Here is a 20,163-nt window from a genome sequence, read left to right as displayed (position 1 = left end):
AGATAGGATCTTTAGATGTCTTATGATGAAACCATATTTCCTAAGGTGAAAAATGGGTTTCATTTGGAAGGAAGCTGATATGAGTAATTTCCTGACAACTCTCATTCCTTTGAGCCCAGAAAACTGTATCTGGCCTTCATTAGATAGTGAACTCTGCACAAATATTGTACAATGTTGTATTTTGCTTTGCTTCTGCAGTATGAAAGATGGAGTATGTCCTTCCTTTCTCTCATCAACACATATCCAATAAATCAAGTCCTTCTGAGCTTCTGTCTCAAATATTATCGAGTATGCTCATCCTTTTCACCACAGCTTCTACTGCTACAGTTCTGATTCACTACAATTTTATGTGGACCATTTCAGTAGGCCCATTTCCTCTCAACCACTACACCAATAAAGGTCATTATCTACAGTTGGACAGTTTGTGTAGTTCACACAAGTGCCTAGTCAATTCCTACTCTGTAGTGTGGGTCTCTATCTATCTGGAGAAAGGACCTTTGCAGTTTGCACAAAGATGGTACATAATCCTGGAAATATAGTCCCACACTGTCCAGTAGCCACGTGTGTTTATTTAAATTTTAATGAATAAAATGATGTAAAATTTAAAGTTAAATTCCTCATACTATTGACATTGTAAGTGCTACTGTACCAGACAATGCCAATATAGCAAATTCTCACCGTTACAGAAGACTGTATTGGTCAGCACTGGATAGACCCTTTCTCTAAACCATTCTACAGATTTGCAGATGTAAACAGGACCTTCTCTTGCTTAAAAGCCTTAAATAATTTCTATTTCTATTAATAGCAGTTAGGAGGTGGTGAATCAATTTTGTGGGTTGCAACCAGCATTCAAAACTAAACAAAACTTTGTCAAGATCATCTTTATCAGAGCAGTATTTATGGATCATTATAGTCTTATTTGTGAAGTTTCCATTTGGGTTCTATCTACTTCTGTATAAGTATAATTTGATGTCTTTATGATGAGTTGCAAAGAAAAATAATCTAATTGTGTGAGAGAGCAAAAGTTTCCCTTTTTTTTTTTTTTTTTTAAACTTGGGCTTACGGAATGTGAATCTGAGGTCCTTAGGGGGCAAATACAGGGCTCTTTAAGCTGCTCTTTGGCTAGCCCCTTTTTCTCAACTCTCGCCCACTCAGGGTTCCTCTGTTACAGAATTGCTGCTGCTAGTGTCACCTAAGACATCGTCTTTTTCTTTTTCCATCTCTGTGCCTTTGCTCATTTGGAACAATTTTTGTGGGTAGATTCTACCTTCTCTTTGCCTGGATGATTTCTATTCACTTTAGCTTGGGATGAGGGAATCTCTGCTCCTGCTCTGAATGAATCCTCTTCTTTGACCTTCATAGAATCTCACAGAAATCCGTTTACAGGGCTTTCCTACCATCAATTATTTAGTTGGTCATTTCTTGCACTACTCTACACATTTTCCATCGCGAGGGTCATGTTGTTTATTTTTGTATCTCACGGGACAGCACACGGTATCTGGAGAAAAGTCAGGTACGCATTCAAAAAATATGTATTCCAAGAACCGACTGGAGACAGTAAAGGAGAAATCAATCAGCCGTTGCAGACAACCTAAGCGCAACGAAGACTTGTCATCAGAGGGCGCCCGCGCTGCGGGGCTGGTGCGCAGGCGCGCCGGCAGGGCGCGGGCGCCGCGGCGGCGGCGGCGGCCGAGGGAAGTGAATGGTTTTACCCAGAGGGCCGCGCGGCGCCTCTCTCCGCTGGCACCGGCGCGGCTGCCAGCTCCTCCCTGGCCATGGCGTTCACGTTCGCGGCCTTCTGTTACATGCTGGCGCTGCTGCTCACCGCGGCGCTCATCTTCTTCGCCATCTGGCACGTGAGTAGCGGAGGCCGGGAGGAGGAGGGCGCGGCGGCGGCGCAGCGTTCTAATGGCTCCCGGGCCGCGGTCGGCGCCTCGCGGGGCCGCGGAGGTCGGCGAGCCCGGGGATGCGGCCAGGCGGTGCGGGCCGCGGGGGGGGGGGGGTGCGGGGGCCGCGCGGCCTCTGGCCCCGGGGTCGGGGGGAGCTGCAGGCCGTCGGGGAAGCCCGCCGGGTGGGCGCGCCGTCCGCGTCCCCGCGCAGGCCGTGGTGGACGGGCCCTGCTTGGCCCAGCGCTGGGCCCGCGCAGACCCTCGGCCGCCCCGCATCCGGGGACTGAGACGAGTGCGCACCGAGCCGGGGTTACGTCCTCAGCGGATGTAAAACATTGAATACGGGTGGACATGGAAGGTCCGCACGAGGCTCCCGTGGGGATCAAGTTACAATCATCGCTGAGTGGTGGGCTTCCAGCGCGCTCTCTATTCCGTAGGTGGGGGTGCGTTTCCAGTAGAAGTACCTTTCCCCCCCTCCCCCCCGATTCCCGTTTTCCTGGTGAACTTTGGTGCGGGTTGGATCGATACACTGCGTTGGCCGCCTCTGTCTCTGAGTTTACTCCCCCAGCGTCGTGATACTCGGGGCCGTGGGAATCTCCCTGGGGGCAGTCAGGCCAAGACCCCTCTGTTGTCTGGGTAGAAGGAGTTTTAATTTGAGGTTGGAAATTCCCAGAAACCTTGGGCTACTTCTAGGGGCGGTTTGATTTCTGTTGCTCTTAGCATCTTGGAGGATTGAAGCGCATCCTTAACAAGCCCTATGAGGAGTTTCCTGTGGCGGTTATTTCTGCAAGAGGTTTTTTAAAAAGGTGGTTTTTTTTTTTTTTTGTTTCTCTAATGCAAAATTAGAAGCATCTAGAGCTTTCTGGAAATCAGCGTTAATGAAAAATTTCTCTCATGTTTGCAGCTGCCCTCCCCCTCTTTCAATACTTTCTGGATATTGGTATTTTAGCGATTATGCTCTGGTGTAAATTTTAAGTCAGATTTTTATTATGACCATAACTGATTTCTGTTTGTGCTTTTTTTTTTTAAACATACATTTGTAATGTGAAGGGATGTCATTAAATAATTGTTTTTTTCCTTTTCCTTTTTTTAAAGACAAATATTACTATGTAGGCCAAGCTGGCCTCACACTGTGTAGCTCAAACTGGTTTCCAACTGATGATCCTCTTGCCTCTTTTCTGAATGCTGGGATTACAGGTGTGCACCATTACATCCCACCACTATGATTCCTAGGAGACTTACATTAAATAGCAACAGTAGCATTTGCAAAGGAAAACCTCAAAAAAGCAGAGTGGAGTGGTATCACAAATCCAGTCCTGTTTGTTGAAAGTGTTTGTACTTATTTTTTTGTTTGTTTTTATTTTTTTCGGTCTTGGGGCTTGAACTCAGGGCCAAGGCGAGTACTCTACCCTTTGAGCCACAGCGCCACTTCTTATTTTTTTTATACTTTTTTAGAATTTACCCATTTGAGGAATTGAAGAAGCCTTAGTGTAGGCTGTTCACTGCATCAGAAATAACTACTGCCTCAAAATGCTTATTAGTAGGATCCAAAAACTTGAATATTTGAGGCACTTTGGTGGAAGAATAATAAAAGAGAATGTGGGATGTGGACTAGCTTTACCTCTTAAGCTGCAATGAAATGTAGATGTCTTGGTTTTTTTTTTTCTTCTGTAGGTTCGTTTTAAGTCTAATTTTTACTTAGAGAGTGATGCTTTTTTCTGGGGTGCTAGAAAATCCTAGATGAGAGTTGTGGGGTGGATTTCTTTTCACATTTTACATCCTAAACCACATATTTGAAGTAAGGAAAACTTGAATTATACTTTAAAAAAATGTATAATTTCAGCTTTGAAAGGAGTGTGCTGGATGGAATACACCATGTTAAGTTTTACAGAATTTTTATTTGTTTAATTATTTTGTGCCAGTAGTGAGGCTTGAAATTAGGGCCATTTGCTTTCACTTGATTTATTCACTCAAGGCTGGTGCTCTACAACTTGAGCCACACCTCTACTTGCTGAATTTTTCACAATTAGGCCCCAATTAGTGGAGAACTTTTGTGCTTAGGGATTTCTTAGTTCAGAAAGTTATTACATTCTTTTGGAAACAATTTTACATAAATATGTAATTTTGTATAGTTGATAGGTATTTCACAAGGCTCATTAAAAATTTTTAAGCACAGATTCCTCATGGCTTTTTGCATTGTTGTGTTATTGTAGTTTTTATTGGTGATAGTGTTACCTGTTAATTTAGTGCTAACCATATACTGGGCAAAACAGAGTTGGGAGCAAAGCCATTCCTTTAAGGCTTGTATTAAATTTGGAAGTATCATGAATTCTTCTGTGCTTCGACATCTTAGGGATATCTGTGTTATTGTTTGCACATTGGTATGAAGAGTTGTGTGAAAGGTTGTGTTCAGCTGTACAGCTGCTGAAGGGATGGAAACCACTGATAAGAATCTTCTCAGAATAGTTTAGGAGATGCTAGCTTGGAACACTCCAGTAGAAACACATGCAGTAACTTACTTAATCAAAAGTCCCTTTGAAGCCACTTGAAAGAAATCCAATCCCAAAGACAATTTTAACGATGTTTTATTTTCATTTTGCTATTGGGTTGGGACTTTTTTTTTCTTTTTTTTTTTTTATTGTGAAAATACTGTACAGAGGGGTTACAATTACATGGCAAGATAATGTGTTGGGACTTCTTAAAAGCAAGTAATTGTATTTAAAGTAGTGATGGTCTTGGTTTTAAACTTCAATTACTAAAATACACAATGAAGGTCACATCTGATTAGTGATACTTACGACGAATCAGATAAATCATTTTCTTTTAATTACATATTTAAACCATTTGCATTTGTCTGTATTAGAAATATCACTGGCAAAGGAAAATCCTCCATCATTACTTTTTAAATAATTAGCCCAATGCTTTGTTTATTTATTTACTTATTGTCAGTCATGGGACTTGAACTCTGGGCCTGGGCGCTGTTCCTTAGCTCTTCAGCTCAAGGTGAGCCACCACCACTTCTGGATTTCTGATGGTTTATTGGAGATAAGAGTCTCACGGACTTTCCTGCCCTGGCTGGCTTTGAACCATGATCCTCAGATCTCAACCTCTTGAGTAGCTAGGATTACAGGTGTAAGCCAGGGGGCCCAGCCTAAAGCTTTATTTTCTTTTTACTATTTTAATCCCTTTTTATTCAATAAATATATATATATTTTTTGGGGGGGTCCAGTCGTGGGGCCCGAACTCTAGGCCTGGGCGCTGTCCCTCAGCTCTTCAGCTCAAGGCGAGCGCCCTACCACTTGAGCCACAGTACCACTTCTGGCTTTTTCTGCTTATGTGGTGCTGAGGAATCGAACCCAGGGCCTCATGCATGTAAGTGCATGCAAGGCAAGCACTCTACCCCTGAGCCACCTTCCCAGCCCCTCAATAAATATTATTTGAACACTGAAACACTGAGTTGTGTGTAGTATATACAGTGAAAATCTTTGGTTCTGAAGACATTTTAATGTTCAGTTGCTTTCATTTCTGTTTGGTTAGATTTTTGTTATATATTTGTTTGATGAATTTTATAAAAACCCCAAATTAAAAACCTTTTTATGAAACAAAAACTTTAACAGTGAAATACTAAAGCTAGAAATATTAGACTCTACTGATCATTGATAAAATTAAGTATGTTACATTTAAAGATGTGCCTTAATCCACCAGGGGAAAGGCCTGTTAGGTTCTGCATCCCTGTCTGACCAGTGGCAGCAATTCAAATAGCTCTCCTATAAACCTGCTGTTAATGCAACAGAGTGATGTGCAGTCCTTTTTGACTTACTGCATTTTTATATGGAAGTTCTGTGTAGGGTTATGAAGTTCCTTAATATCAAAACCGTATTCTTCTAGAGCATAGACAAAGACATACTTAGTTAAAAAAAAAATCCTTAGAAAGTATGTGGGTCACAGATAGGAATAAACTGAGTTTACTGTATGTCCTGTGCGTTGGGGCATATGGAGATCATTAATAGTGGTCCTTTTCCCTGAGACCCACACAGTCCAATGGGATAGACAAACCTGTACATAACAGTGTGGAAATGCAATGTTGGCAGTGTTATAAGTGTGAAGATGTAGACAAGGATGCAGTCCTGTTTGTCCCCATAGGAGTGAGAAAAATAGGAGTCAGCATAGGAAGAGGGGTTTTAGGCTAAGCAGAAAGTTGGATCAATGTGAGGTGAGGGAAAGCTCATTTCAAGTAGGGAAAGTAAAGTCAACAGCGGCACTGAAGACACTGATAATGAAAAACTTACCACTGTGGTATCAGATCATTTTAGTAATGAAAGAATGTTCTTTAAGCCTGATTTCAGCTGCTTTTTCTGTTTTTAGCATATTGAGTTGCCTGTAAATTGGTACCTGTAATGCTGGAACACTTTTACTTTGAATAGTTTGATACTGGGGCAATTTTGTTGCTGCTTTTAATTAAGGTGAATGGTACTAACTGTGTTACTTTTATTTTAGATTATAGCATTTGATGAATTGAAGACTGATTACAAGAATCCTATAGACCAGTGTAATACCCTGAATCCTGTAAGTTACAATATAGGATTTACCTTTAGATTTTTAACATGTGTTTGCTTTTAATTAGAAATGGCCACTATTCTCAGTAGCATGATATATCTATGTTTTGAAGTAGGCAGAATAAAAAGAAATATTTTTCCTGTCATGCTTGACTATTCTGACTATTATTAATCTACTGGTGATCTTGTCAGCTGTCATACTAACATTCTTCCAATCTGCTTTTTACATTGTCGGGCCAAAGACAGTTGAAAAGGTCAAAAAGATTAAAAGAGTCAAAATTGCACTAAAGGTGTGTACTGCATTTTAGTTTAATGTTTTAATGCTTTGTTCATTTCATGGGGAGGGTTAGGGCATTTGTATTTGTACTGTTCTGTTCAGTCTGCTCGCTCATGCCTGTTGAGGTTTATGATTTCATAAAACTTCATATTTTTTGCAATTGTTTGCTTGCTGACTCAGTTAAGTAGGGAAAGCTGTTAAATGCTTATGCATTTTCAAATGTTATAGCCATAGGCACATTCCTATAAAGTTATTTGGTGAATACTTACGATTTTAATAGATAGTAAGATCACTTTTGGGGCTGGTTGCAAATAGAATCATGAGGTAGTTTGCAAATAGAATCAGTAGTATAAACTCACTGCTATACCTAGTATTATCTGTGTGTGTTCTGGAAGAAATTAGTTCAGTCTTTCAGCTGATGTTTATCAAAATCTTTCAGGTAGATAGATCTGTTCTTGGGCTGTCAAATAGTGCTTACAATAATGCAGTTAATTTGTATATAGCAGTTTATAAGGGATCAGTGGGTATGCATTCAAGCACTAGAAGACCATAATCTTTAAAACAAAGATAGAATTTGTGTAGAGAGTTGTGTCTAACTAATGCACTCACATGCTAGTGAATATTACTTTGTGAAGCACCTAAAAGTCAGTTTGCTACTTGATCATTGTTTCCTTAGATGTGAAGAATGATATAATAGATTCTAGTTTGTGCTTGGAGACTTGTTAAAATAAGACGACAATATAAATACAGTTAAAAGTTTTAATTTGCTAGCTGTTTCCCTGCTCTTAGGAAACAAAACATGAGAAGATAGACCTGCCTTCTGGATAGAAAGTTATGAGTGTAAAACTTATAACTGTAAAAAAAATCTTCAGTAATTGATGCTTTTACCAAGATATCAAGAAGATGAAATTTCTCCTCATGTTTATTAATAGTATTCTGTGCCCTTTGACTTTTCATTACTTCAAGTAACCAAATGCTGATGAGAGTAATACTGAAGTTAGACGAGCACTTTCCTGGTGCCAGGCTCTGGCCTATAAAGCATTTTCCCTGGATCTTTTCCTTCACTTTGGTACATTGTTATTCTCTCAAATACAGCAGTTAACTGAGTTGCTTTTTGAGGCTGAAACACTTTGTTCAAAGTTAGGGACCAGCGTTTTAAACTAGACAGCCTGATATTTGAAGCTTAAGCTCCTATGTTTTACTAATTTGTGGTAACATTTAAGATACTAATTTCATTTTAATGTAGTGATTTTTGGCCTTTCTTAAAGGAAAGATATTGTCACCAAGGAAAGACATGTGCTTGGGACATCTAGAGGCTACAGTAGATTGGAAGGAGGGTTTTTATGGTAGTACAGGTTGCATTTTGGCTAGGGTGCCTAGAATTGGCTGAACAGCAGTGCATCTGACAGTTTTCCCTATAGAAGTTTGTTTCGACTGTTCTGCCAAAGTATGGGGGAAGACAAATATTTTTTAAAATGTGAACTATAACAAGAATATTATTTTGCATGTGTAAGTACTATCATTCCTGCCATATTTGCATGAGGTATTTTTTTCTGGATACTAGTTTGTATGTGAGCTTTGGTTTGTTGGGTTTTTTTGGGGGTACTTACGGTGAAATTTCATCAATGAAGAGTGATTGAAAAGGACTGACTGTGAGAAGCATTATGAGTATTGCTGAACTGATTTTTTTGAGGAAAAGGGAGGGACTGTGAGTGAAATTTGTTTATATTAGAACTGGGAGAGTTCAAGCCTACCTTTATATGAACACTGCTATTAAAGAATATTGGGTAAGAGTTTTGGGGGTCACGCTAATTTCAGAATCATCTCTCCACATCTCAGTTCTGCAAATGTAGGATGAAATCTTGCAAGATAATTTGTAGAGGGCTGAAATAAGCCTGTGGATTTTAAAGAAATATTTTTTTTGGCCAGTCAGGCTTGAACTCTGGGCTTGGGTGCTGTCCTTGTACTCTTCAGCTCAAGGCGAGCGCTCTACTGCTTGAGCCACAACACCACTTCCAGTTTTCTCATGGACTTTCCTGCCCGGGCTGGCTTTGAACTATGATCCTCAGATCTCAGTCTCCTGAGTAGCTAGGATTACAGATGTGAGCCACGGGCGCCTGACTTAGAAATATTTTCTAATTTAAACTAATATCGCAAAAGCAATTTATTTATTTGTTTTTGGTGCCTGGACTGAGACGTTAACATAGGGCCTAGGTGTTGTATCTTAGCTTTATTGCTCAAGGCCACAGCTCCACTTCTGGCTTTTGGTGGTTAATTGAAGATGGGTGTCATGGACTTTCCTGCTTGGATTAGATTCACACCAGGATATCTAGATCTCAGCCTCCTGAGTAACTTAGATTACAGGCATGAGACACTGGCACCTGAATACAAAAGCAATTCTAATTGAACTACTAATGTATATTTTTCTTGGTGTGTTCTTGTGGTAATCATTGAGTTTCAGAGATGTCCTGTGGACATTTTCCTGTTGAGAGAACTTTGATCTTAAATAGACTCTGGCTTAAACATTTATTTAATTACAAGTTTACATACCTAATTCAGAATTCTATCTTTGTTATTCATTTTATTTGTAGCAAATATCTGATTTGTAGCATTAAAAATTACTGGTTGGTTATTAGGATGTAATTTGAAAATAATAGTCATTAAAAAGTTGAGTCTAGGGCTAGAGGTGTGGTGTAGTAGTAGAGTGCTTGCTTTGTCTGTTCTGGATTCTGATTCCAGCTATCACTCCATAGCTTTCAATTGGAAAAGATAATTCAGAAGTCTTAGAAAATTGTGCTTCAATATGGAGCATAATTACATTATTTCCACAGCTATGGATTCCTCAGGAAAGATCTGATAACATCGATTTTTAACTTGTTATAAAGCCATTTGAAAAACTGCATTTGCAGCTCTGATTGGAGGGTTTGGGGCTAGAACTTGTAATGAAAGATTTTGATGTTTTTATTTTTGTCAGTTATGGGGCTTGAACTCAGGGACTGTCCCTGAGGTCTTTTTGCTCAAGACTAGCATCCTGCCACTTGAGCCACAGCGCCATTTCCAGTTTCCTGGTTGTTAATTGAAGATGAGTCTCACAGACTTTCTTGTCCAGGTTGGCTTTGAACCTTGATCCTCAGATCTTCCTGATTAGCTAGGGTTACAGGTGTGAGCCACTAGTGCCCTGTTTGATGTTTTTATTTAATGAAATTGTTAGTCTAAAATCTTTAGGAGGAAGATGATGTAAAAACAATGCACCTAATTTATCTTCATTTTGTAAAATATGTTTTGCTTAAGTTTTCCTTGTTTCCTAGTACTTACTATCAAAAAGTGTATTTTCTTTTAGGGTTTTGAAGTTCTGCTGGTCTTTTGTTTGTGGCATTTCATTAACAAGCAGGTGTAAAAGAATGGAAAGACAATGTGAGAATGAAAACTCAGGAACCTGGGAAATTCTTACTTCATGATTAAGAACTCAGTCTTTTCCCTCCTACATTGCAGAAAGCACATCATTTGCATTTGTGTATTCAAGTGTTCTTCCCTCAATTGTGCTGAGATTATTGGCTGGTTGGCTTTCCATTGAAAAGTTACTATTGTGACAATGTGATGTGATTTGCTAAATACTGTATCTATGTAGTATTCCTGGTTTTTGTTAAAGGCTTAAAGACATGAATGTATAAACTTCTCAACAGGAGTTTTTGTTTTTGTTTTTTTTTTTTACCATGTTGCATGTGATAAAGTATGTGATTGTTATTATTGTCATTGTTGGATGGTGTAAATAAAAAGTATTCCAACTGATTAGCAACGAACTGAACAATCTTGATGGTATAATTTAAATTATTGTTTTAAAAATTTGAGTTTTAAATTTTAAGTCATCTCTGTTTTTTTAGTGCAAGCTATAGCCTTTCTATTCTAATACTGTTATTGGTAAAAAGCTAAATATGAAAGTAAAGCATTGTCGTATCTTTCATCTCTAAGAAAATAGTAGTTTTTACATACAGTAACTTCCAGGTTAGCAGTTGATTTTCAATAACATATTTGTATTTTTCTTCCAGCTTGTACTTCCAGAGTACCTCATCCATGCTTTCTTCTGTGTCATGTTTCTTTGCGCAGCAGAGTGGCTTACGCTGGGTCTCAATATGCCTCTCTTGGCCTATCATATTTGGAGGTAATATTGATCAATGTTTTGAATATTTTTCCTAATTTTAATTTTACTGTTTTACCATGGTTATCTCATGGTACTCACCTAAATGAAAATTGAAAATTTATTAGCATTCATTTTTTAAAACTCAGGAGGAGATAAACAAATAACATTCAGTAAACTCATCTGAAACTTGTTTCTTAAAGAGTTTTAAAAAAAGATATATATGTTGCAACAATGAGAAGTACAAGTTGTCATGTCCAAAATGAGCTTTACAACGTTGGTGGGGGGGGGGGGGAAGGAAGGATTGGGATTAGGGGGGAGGGGGGAGGCTGGGAAGGGATGAGAAGGGTAAACAAAGGAGGAGGCTGCAATGCTTGGTAAGAAATGTATGCATTATCCTGCCCATGTAACTGTAACCCCTCTGTACAGTATGTTCACAAAATAAAATTAAAAAAAAGAAAAGATATATAAATATATATCTCACTCACAAGTGAAAATAACAAGTGAAAATCTAAATTATACAACATAATGGATTTTCATATATGTGTATCCTTGTAAAATCACCACATAGATCAAGATATATAGCATTTCAGCTCCTAAAAAGTTGTCTTGTGCCTCATCTCAAATAGTTACTCCAAGACCACTAGCCTTTCAGCTTCATTTTGTACATATGTATCGTCTGTGTGTGTGTGTGTATGTATAGTTTTTTTTCCCCTTTGTTCCCTTTATGTGCTAGTCCTGGGGTTTGAACTCAGGGCCTGGGTGCTGTCCCTGAGATTTTCTTGCTCAAGATTAGTATTGTACCACTTGAGGCACAGCTCTGCCTCTAGTGTGTGTGTGTGTGTGTGTGTGTGTGTGTGTGTGTGTGTGTGTGTGTGTGTGTGTGTGTGTGTGTGTGTGTGTGTGTGTGTGTGTGTGTGTGTGTGTGTGTGTGTGTGTGTGTGTGTGTGTGTGTGTGTGTGTGTGTGTGTGTGTAATTAGAGATAAGAGTCTCATGGACTTTCTAGCCCAAGCTAGCTACAAACTGTGATCCTCAGATCTCAGCCTCCTGAGTAGGATTACAGGCATGAGCGATCAGCATTTGGCTTACTTTATGATTTTAAAAACACTTTTTTTGGCCAGGGTAGGGGGCAGTACTGGGGTTTTGAACTCAGAGCTTTATACTTGCTAGGCTGGTGTGAAATCACTGAACCATGCTTGCAGCCCTGTTTATCATTGATCATTTTAGAAGGTCTCATTATTAACCTAGGTGTGCCTGAGTTGTGAAACTCCTGCTATTATTATTAACCTATTATTGCTGGGATTATGGGTAGACAGATGTGTCTAGCTTCCCTTCCACTGAAACAGAATCGTATGGACTTCTCTACCTTGTCTGGCATTACCATCCTCCCAGTCTCCACCACCATGTAGTTTGGCATGACAGATGCATACCACTTTACCTATTTCTTAGTTGAGAAGGAGTTTCAAGCTAAGAATGGAATTGAACATAGAGTGATCCTCCCATTCTCAGCCTCCTATGTAGGTGTGAGCCATTGGCACCCTATTAAATTTAAGTATTTTACAGAAGATAAACATATTTTGTAACTTCAAATTGAGTTAAGTTTTAAGTAGGCATGTCAAAATCCCTTTGCCCTCAACTTAGGAAATGCATAATGAAAACATTTTAGGAGTAAAGTGGTATCATTTCTATCACTATCTGAAATGATTCAGAAAGAAAAGGACTCATGGTTAGAGACTGAATGAGAAAGGGAAAGAAAAACAGTGTAGCAAATGTAAACATTTGGACTTTCTGGGTGAAGAGTCCTTATAGCTTTCTGTAAGACTAAAATTATGTTGAGATAAAAAGTTAAAGGAAAAGACCTGATTTCCCTTCCTCCCTCTCTCCTTCCCCCACTCCCTTCTTTTTTCCAGTCCTGGGGCTTGAACTCTGGGCCTGGGCCCTGTCCATGAGCTTTTGTGCTCAAGGCTAGCACTCAACCACTTGAGCCATAGATCCACTTCCAGCTTATTGATGACTAATTGGAGATAAGAGTCTCATGGACTTTTCTGCCTGGGCTGGCTTTGAACTGCAATACTCATATTTCAGCCTCCTGAGTAGCTAGGATTACAGTAGGTAGATTATGTGTGCCACCTGGCACCTGGCCTGATTTCCTTTTTTTTTTGGGTCCGGTCGTGGGGCCTGAGCTCTGGGCCTGGGCGCTGTCCCTTAGCTCTTCAGCTCAGCTCAAGGCTAGTGCTCTACCATTTGAGCCACAGTGCCACTTCCGGCTTTTTTTTTTCTGCTTATGTGGTGCTGAGGAATTGAACCCAGGGCCTCATGCATGCAAGGCAAGCGCTCTACCGCTGAGCCACCTTCCCAGCCCCCTGATTTCGTTTTTAGTTACTGTTTTTCTTGGATTTCAGAAAATGCAGGAGCCAGATGTGATATGTAGCTATCCTCTTTGAGGGGTCTAAGTTTTAAAATTAATAGGATCAAAGGAAGGAATTCTACCTGTAAATAAAAGTATATATGAATGGGTGTGAATATGGTAAATGCATGTATGAAATAGAACAATGAAACCTGTTAAAATCATTTTAAGGAAGGGAGAAAGGAGAGGAGGTTGATTGGAATACAGTGTGTATATGTGGAAATGTCACAATGCCCCCCCACCCCCACCCCTTTGTACCACTAATAGTTTGCATCCTTATCTGGATCATCTCTCATTGCAAATGTATGAGAAAAAAAAAGCCTCTTTCTGTCCTAAAGGTTTGCTCTACTCTGGAGTAGCTAATGGACTGTGTTTGTTCTAGGTATATGAGTAGACCAGTGATGAGTGGGCCAGGACTTTATGACCCTACAACCATCATGAATGCAGATATTCTAGCATACTGTCAGAAAGAAGGATGGTGCAAATTAGCTTTCTACCTTCTAGCATTTTTTTACTACCTATATGGGTAAGTTCAAAAATAAAGCAAAAATGTGCTTTCACTTTGCTTCCTGAGACAGTAGGCCTCATGGTCTTAACACCTTAAAGTCCACCAGAAGAATTACTCAGTGTCTTGAGTTGAGGTAAGTGGGAATAACACTGTACACTGAGGCAGTAGTACTTGGGCATGCAGTCAGAGGCAGAAAGTTTGGTTAGGAGATATTACTTGCAGACCCACTCAATTGTTTTCCAAGGCAGTGATGGTATTAAGGCTGTGTGAGTTTGCAAAACATGTTTGTGTTTAGCTTCAGGGTCTGTCCAGAGATTGTATTTAAGTTTCTTCCTTATTGTGCTTTTTAAGCTATATGCACTGCCTTTTCTTTTCTGGTTTACTTGTTCTGAATGAGATGTATGGAGAAAAAGAAATGGCTAATGCTATAGGGTGGTACAGTTATGGAGCTTTCTCCTTTAGTACTGATGGACTCCTCTCCTTATTCTAGGTTGGGTTTTTTTTTTTTTAGATTTGCTGCTATTGACATTCTTTACTATGTGACTGTTTCATAACTTGCAGAACATTTTGCAGCACTCTACCCTTTACCCCTAATATACTCTATCCCTAGTTGTGCCAGAATTATTTCTAGATGTTGTCAGATGCCCCTGTAGGGCAAAAGTGCTGTCATTGAGAACCACTGGTATAGATACTTTCTAAGCACAGTCAAATAAAAGGATACTTGTTAGGTGTAGGGAAGTGTAGAGTTGGAATTTTAATGGAGAGGGGTTTTTCTCATTTAAAATATTTAAAAAGAAAAGCTGTATAAGATGGAATCGTTGAAGTAAGTACTATTGTTTGTTAAAATTCTTTTAGAGAGTATAAGTGAAGTGAATATATAGTATACCAACAGACATGGTTCATATATGAAATAAAGGTAGTAGCTGGGCGTCGGTGGCTCATGACTGTAATCCTAGCTACTCAGGAGGCTAAGATCTGAGGATCTGGGTCAAAGCTGGCCTGAGAAGGAAAGTCTGAGATTCTTATCTCCAATAAACCACTGGAAAACTGGAAGTGGTGCTGTGACTCAAGTGGTAGAACACTAGCCTTGAGCTGAAGAGCTGAGGGACAGCGCCTAGACCCAGAGTTCAGGCCCCACAACCGACCAAAAAAAAAAAGACATAAAGGTAATAAATAGATTCTGAATGGTGAAATTCCATGTATCATTCTAGTTCCTGCTGGTTTTCACTTTTGCAGTTTTTAAAACAAATACCTAGAATAATGCTGGCATATAATAGATAGTTAAAATGTATTTTGGGTGGGGGAAGGACAAATGAATGATAAAGTTGGAAATGTGTAGTTGTGGGGAGATGTTTACCCAGGGTATTGTGAAACTGAGACATTTGTTGTTACAAGGTTTTCTATTTCCATTTAGAGATGTGGGCTTTCTGAGGGATACCTCATGCCTTTACCATACCACTGTTTATGTATGGTTTCCCTTAGTATTTGTAGGTCTAAATCAAATGCTGGCTGTTTTTTTGCTTTTTGTTTTTTGCTTTTTTGTATTTTTTTTTTTTTTTTGGTCGGTTCTAGTACTTGAACTCTGGGCCTGGGTGCTGTCCCTCAGATCTTCAGCTCAAGGAGAGCGCTCTACCACTTGAGCCACAGTGCCTCTTCTGGTTTTCTGGTGGTTAATTGGAGATAAGAGTCTCATGAAGTTTGCTGCCCAGGCTCACTTTCAACCGTGATCCTCAGATCTCAGCCTCCCTGAGTAGCTAGGATTACAGGCATGAGCCACGCGTACCTGACTTGGTTTGTACATTTTTTAACATGTACACTTTTTAACCTTGAACAGGAAAGGTTCTGAGCAGTAGCTGCTAATAAAACCATTCTTCAGTTGATCATTCTCTTCTTTAAGAAATGGGAATGACAACAGTACCTGCCTCCAAGGACTGTCTGCTGGGAGGAGTAAGCATAGTAGTGCCTATGAAGGGCCTAAAGGGCCTAGCACAAAGTGAGCTCTCCAGAGAAGTTCTATTATTATTAAGCTCTGATCCCCATTAAGCTTTCAGCTGTGCTGTTCTACTTGCTAACATTGGAAAGGAAATAGGGGACAACTTCAGTACATGCACTGAACCAAGTCCTGTGATGGCTAAAAGTCCATAAATGCAGATTTAAAGTTACAATTGCAAACTTGTCATTAGTTTTCTCATTTTCATTGATGCTATGATACCATATACTAGTTTGCCATATTCAGCAGGCTCAACTTTTTCTGCTCTTTGTTTTTATAATTAGGAATGTTTGAATTAACAGCTTCTCTTCTCTTTTCAGCATGATCTATGTTTTGGTGAGCTCTTAGAACAACACACAGAAGAAATGGTCCAGTTAAGTGCATGCAAAAAGCCACCAAATGAAGGGATTCTATCCAGCAAGATCCTGTTTCCAGGAGTAGCCTATGGAAATGATCTGTTTCTTTTAAAAAATGACTCCTTATTTTTTAAATGTTTCCACATTTTTTGCTTGTGGAAAGACTGTTTTCATATGTTATACTTGGATAAAGAATTTAAATGGAATTACGTATAAATTAATATAAAATGATTACCTCTGGTATTGACAGGTTTGAACTTGCACTCCTTAAGGAACAGCCATAATCCTCCAAATGATTGCATTAATTACTGATGGTCCTTAGTCCATTGGAACCTTTTGTTTATAGGAACTTGTAGGGCTCTTTTGGTTTTATTGAAATGCCATTTTGGTTTTATTGAAATGCCATCTAATAAGTTAGCTGTAGATATCAGGTGCTTCTGATGAGCTGAAAATGTGTATCTGACTTGTGGAAAACTATTTCGTTTTCCTCATTTATCGTGTAGATGATTATATATGGATACATTTACAAAAATAAGAAGAATGGGATTTTTTCCCTTTGACTTGAATATTATCCCTGTATATTGCATGAATGAGAGATTTTCCATATTTCCATCAGAGTACTTACTATACTTGCTTTAATTCTTAAGCATAAGCGAACATGATATAGAAATATATACTGAATTACTTGTGAAGAATGCATTTAAAGCTATTTTAAATGTGTTTTTATTTGTAAGACATTACTTGTTAAGAAATTGGTTATATTACGCTTACTGTTCTAATCTGGTGGTAAAGGTATTAAGAATTTGCAAGTACTTTAGGTTTTCAAAGCGAATTGAGAGAGAATTGTATAACCATCTTGCTGTTCCTTTAGTGCAATACAATAAAACACTCAAATTAAGATTCATTTTCAGTGCATTGTTTCAAAGATTACACACAGCTATTTCTCACTTGCTCATCCAATAATAAAAGACATATTACTGTCCTTTTAAAAGGTAGAGTATTACTTTATTTTTTTCCTTAAATATACTCTGATAGGATCTGAAATGGCCAACCACAATCTGTTATCATAGGAGAAGAATTTTTACTGTTGATGGTATAGCAGCATTTCTCCCACTAATTTCAAAAGTGATTGTGGCACTTGAAATACTTTTGAGTTTTTTCTTTTTGGTTAAGGTAAAGTGACTCATAATTTGAGTTTCTGCTGTTGCTTGTGAGGTAGTCAAAGTATGGCTTGCATGTTTTATAAGCATTCCCGTCCTTTATTTAAGATGAGGAATTCAGGGCACTTGAAAACATAACTGGCTCAGATATTTAGCAAAGGATCAAAGGAAAAAAATATAAATTCACATAGTGAGTGATCAAGGGAGTTCATAGATGCATTTGTAGGGGTCTTGTTCTAAGAACTTCTTGTATTGTTGTTTTATTCTCTACTAGTGAAAAAATGCTTGAAATGATGCTTCCCTAGGGAAGAGATAATACTGTCTTAGGGAGAAGAGATGTTACCATCTGGGGATTGGGTAACTGGGATGAATACACTCAAGAAGAAATGATAGAACCTAAGGAGAAATTGTTCAGACATTTTAAAAGGAAGGCCTGTAATTTATAGTCTAGGAACACCTAGAGGGAACTGACTGTTCTTCAGGTTAGGCTGTAAATTATTTATTGAACATTTGCTAGGCAGTCAGTTTCTATCCTATCTATATCAGCAGCTACTCTAATTTTCCGTTCTCATTCACAAGTACTGTTGATCATGACAGACCTACCTGGTCCTGTCAACAGTCCAGATTGATTTCCTAAGTTTTTGTATTCCTGTTCTTTCAAAGAAGACACACTTCATGATTTTCAACAACCATCCTGTTAATCTGTTCTTGAATTTTCTCCAATATCAATGCCAAGTTTATGGGCTGGAAGTCACATTCTCATGCTTTCAAAATCAGATTTCTCACACATTGACAATTAGGTTCACCCATCTCACTTGTAGGTTATTAACTCCTAGGTATGTCATTAGATTAAGTAGCTAAATATGCTTATTCCTACTCATTTTTGCCTTTTTAGTGTCAGACAAGTAAGCAGAAACAAAGTACTTGCATCTGACAGTATCCCACTCACTCTTTCCTTGGCTCTGAATTTAACCTGTTCCCTACGTTAATGTATTTGGGATGGCCCTCGTCTTTTGTCATTCCTGGAAGTTCAGCTGAGGCAGTTAGCCTGGTTAGCCATAGTCGGCCTTTTCAGTTTGTCACACGCTCACATTGTACAGTGGATAGTTGTTTAAGCACCCTTCCTTTTTACTGTACTTTTGATATGTACTACATTTTATCTATCAGGTCTGTAGCTCTCAGAAACCATTTCCCCATTTTGTGCTATCTTATTTCATCTAGTATAACTCTGTAGTTCTGTTTATAACAACAATTACTGCTATGGATTAGTACAGATTTTCCTGAATTAAAATCTTAGATAATAACGCCTGCTTCGTAGTTACTCAGTTGAGTAATACTGTATCATGGCAGTGGGCCCCTTGAGTACTTAGGAGATATAGGGGTGGAAACTATTAAATACCTTTTTCTGAAATGACATCTGATGGTTTTCACCATGGTTAACTGATACTCTTACTCCTCATCCCAGGTTAGGGAAGAATTTGGTACTAGACTACAAACTGCTAATTTGTTTGAAATTTGAATTACTTTTCATGGGAAAGGGAAATAATAGATAATCGTTGGCTTGTATGAGTATTAGTAAGCAAAGCTTCATCAAGTACACCTGGAACAGCCAAGCTTTTCAGTCAGGTTCAAATGCCGGGGAAGGATCAGGTATATAGCGGTCACACAGCTCTTCTGTATTCCTCAAAACTATGTATTCTGAAGATAGGTCTAATGCATAAATAAAACTGCTTTGGAATTGGCAAAGGCTCTGGGTATGGTTCAAGTGGTAAGAGCAGGCCATGAGTTCTATCATTCCCCTTCCCCCTTAAAAAGGGTGGCAAAATGTTTTCTTTGATATAACATTTCTCCAATTATGTGTTCATAGAGTACTTTGGCCATGGAGCAACTGATAATTTTTGTGTATCTCTTCTCCCCTTCAGGGGTCAACTTTTGATTTAAGTTGTGAATATATCATAATACTATTTCAAACCAATTCAAATAATGGTATGTATTAAAAAGTATACATATCCAATTATTTGTCATTTAGTATCCACAAATACACATCTCTCAATTGTGTAACTGTTGGTCAGAAATTGTGATGACAAAAATATTCTAAAGCAAGACTCATTTTAGAGGGAATGGAAAAATAACAATCCCTTGACTGGCATTTGAAACTACTATATTAGTCTCAAATAATCATTGATCTGTGGATCAGACTAGCAGCTGTTGAATCTGTCTCTAGTATTGTGGCTTAGGAAATGGTTCTGAATAAGATCCCAGAGTGAGGCTAAGAGGAAAAGTATGGCTCTGTTTGTGGATACATTAAACAATTTCTATATTGACTAAAGTTCCTAAAGCTAAGTGTCTAAAAGGAGTAAGTGCTGCTTCTTCAGTTTGCTTTGGGAAGTAGTACCAACCATGTAGGGTGTTTAGTCTGGGGTCAGAGTGTGTTTTGTCTTGCATCAGTTTAATGCACATTGGAGAAGACCTAGCATCTTGACACACAAAGGAATGACTTGCATCTTGTATTCCCGTTTTGTGTTGTACAATGCTTTTTCTAAGTTTCTTTGGTTACCATGTTAATGTATTCTGGAGAAGAAAAATGGACTGATGGCTAAGTAAACTCTTAACAACACTGTTAAGAGTAACATAAAATGCAGTTTGCTATCTTTGCCCATGGTTTGTTAAATCTAAGCTTGATGGTGCTGTTCAACTGTCCAAAGAAAATGCACTTAAGTAGTCCTATTTCTTAGAGCTTGCTTATTTTGCTTTTGTATATTTAATAAAAATAATCTCAAGTATTTCCTTGTGTAGTTTATGATAATGGTTCAATCAGTGTGTTAATTTCAAATGCAGCTAACTGGCTTGTGTATGACCAGGACTCTAGATTTTCTTTCTGCCT

General features: G+C 38.7%; 1 protein-coding gene across 1 annotated transcript; it reads left to right on the top strand.

The window, feature by feature from the left end:
* The first annotated feature begins 1,705 nt into the window (after positions 1-1,705).
* Positions 1,706-17,017, top strand: Cnih1 (cornichon family AMPA receptor auxiliary protein 1). Its single transcript, XM_042682492.1, has 5 exons — positions 1,706-1,856; positions 6,387-6,455; positions 10,769-10,881; positions 13,648-13,791; positions 16,084-17,017. The coding sequence occupies exons 1-5, from the start codon at positions 1,776-1,778 to the stop codon at positions 16,109-16,111; spliced, it is 435 nt and encodes a 144-aa protein (XP_042538426.1). The 5' UTR covers positions 1,706-1,775; the 3' UTR covers positions 16,112-17,017.
* The last annotated feature ends 3,146 nt before the right edge of the window (positions 17,018-20,163 follow it).

Source organism: Dipodomys spectabilis, unplaced genomic scaffold (assembly GCF_019054845.1).
Source record: "Dipodomys spectabilis isolate Male_0828 unplaced genomic scaffold, ASM1905484v1 ptg000073l, whole genome shotgun sequence".
In the NCBI taxonomy this organism is placed as follows: Eukaryota; Metazoa; Chordata; class Mammalia; order Rodentia; family Heteromyidae; genus Dipodomys; species Dipodomys spectabilis.
This window is presented reverse-complemented; position numbering and strand designations above follow the sequence as displayed.

What these genes read in the sequence shown, in the direction of transcription:
- Cnih1 (XM_042682492.1), top strand. Translation starts at nt 1,776, where the DNA reads ATGGCGTTCACGTTCGCGGCCTTCTGTTACATGCTGGCGCTGCTGCTC. An exon ending in AGTGTAATACCCTGAATCCT is followed by an intron (nt 6,456 to 10,768) that starts GTAAGTTACAAT and finishes TTTTTCTTCCAG; the next exon opens with CTTGTACTTCCAGAGTACCT. An exon ending in TTGGCCTATCATATTTGGAG is followed by an intron (nt 10,882 to 13,647) that starts GTAATATTGATC and finishes TGTTTGTTCTAG; the next exon opens with GTATATGAGTAGACCAGTGA.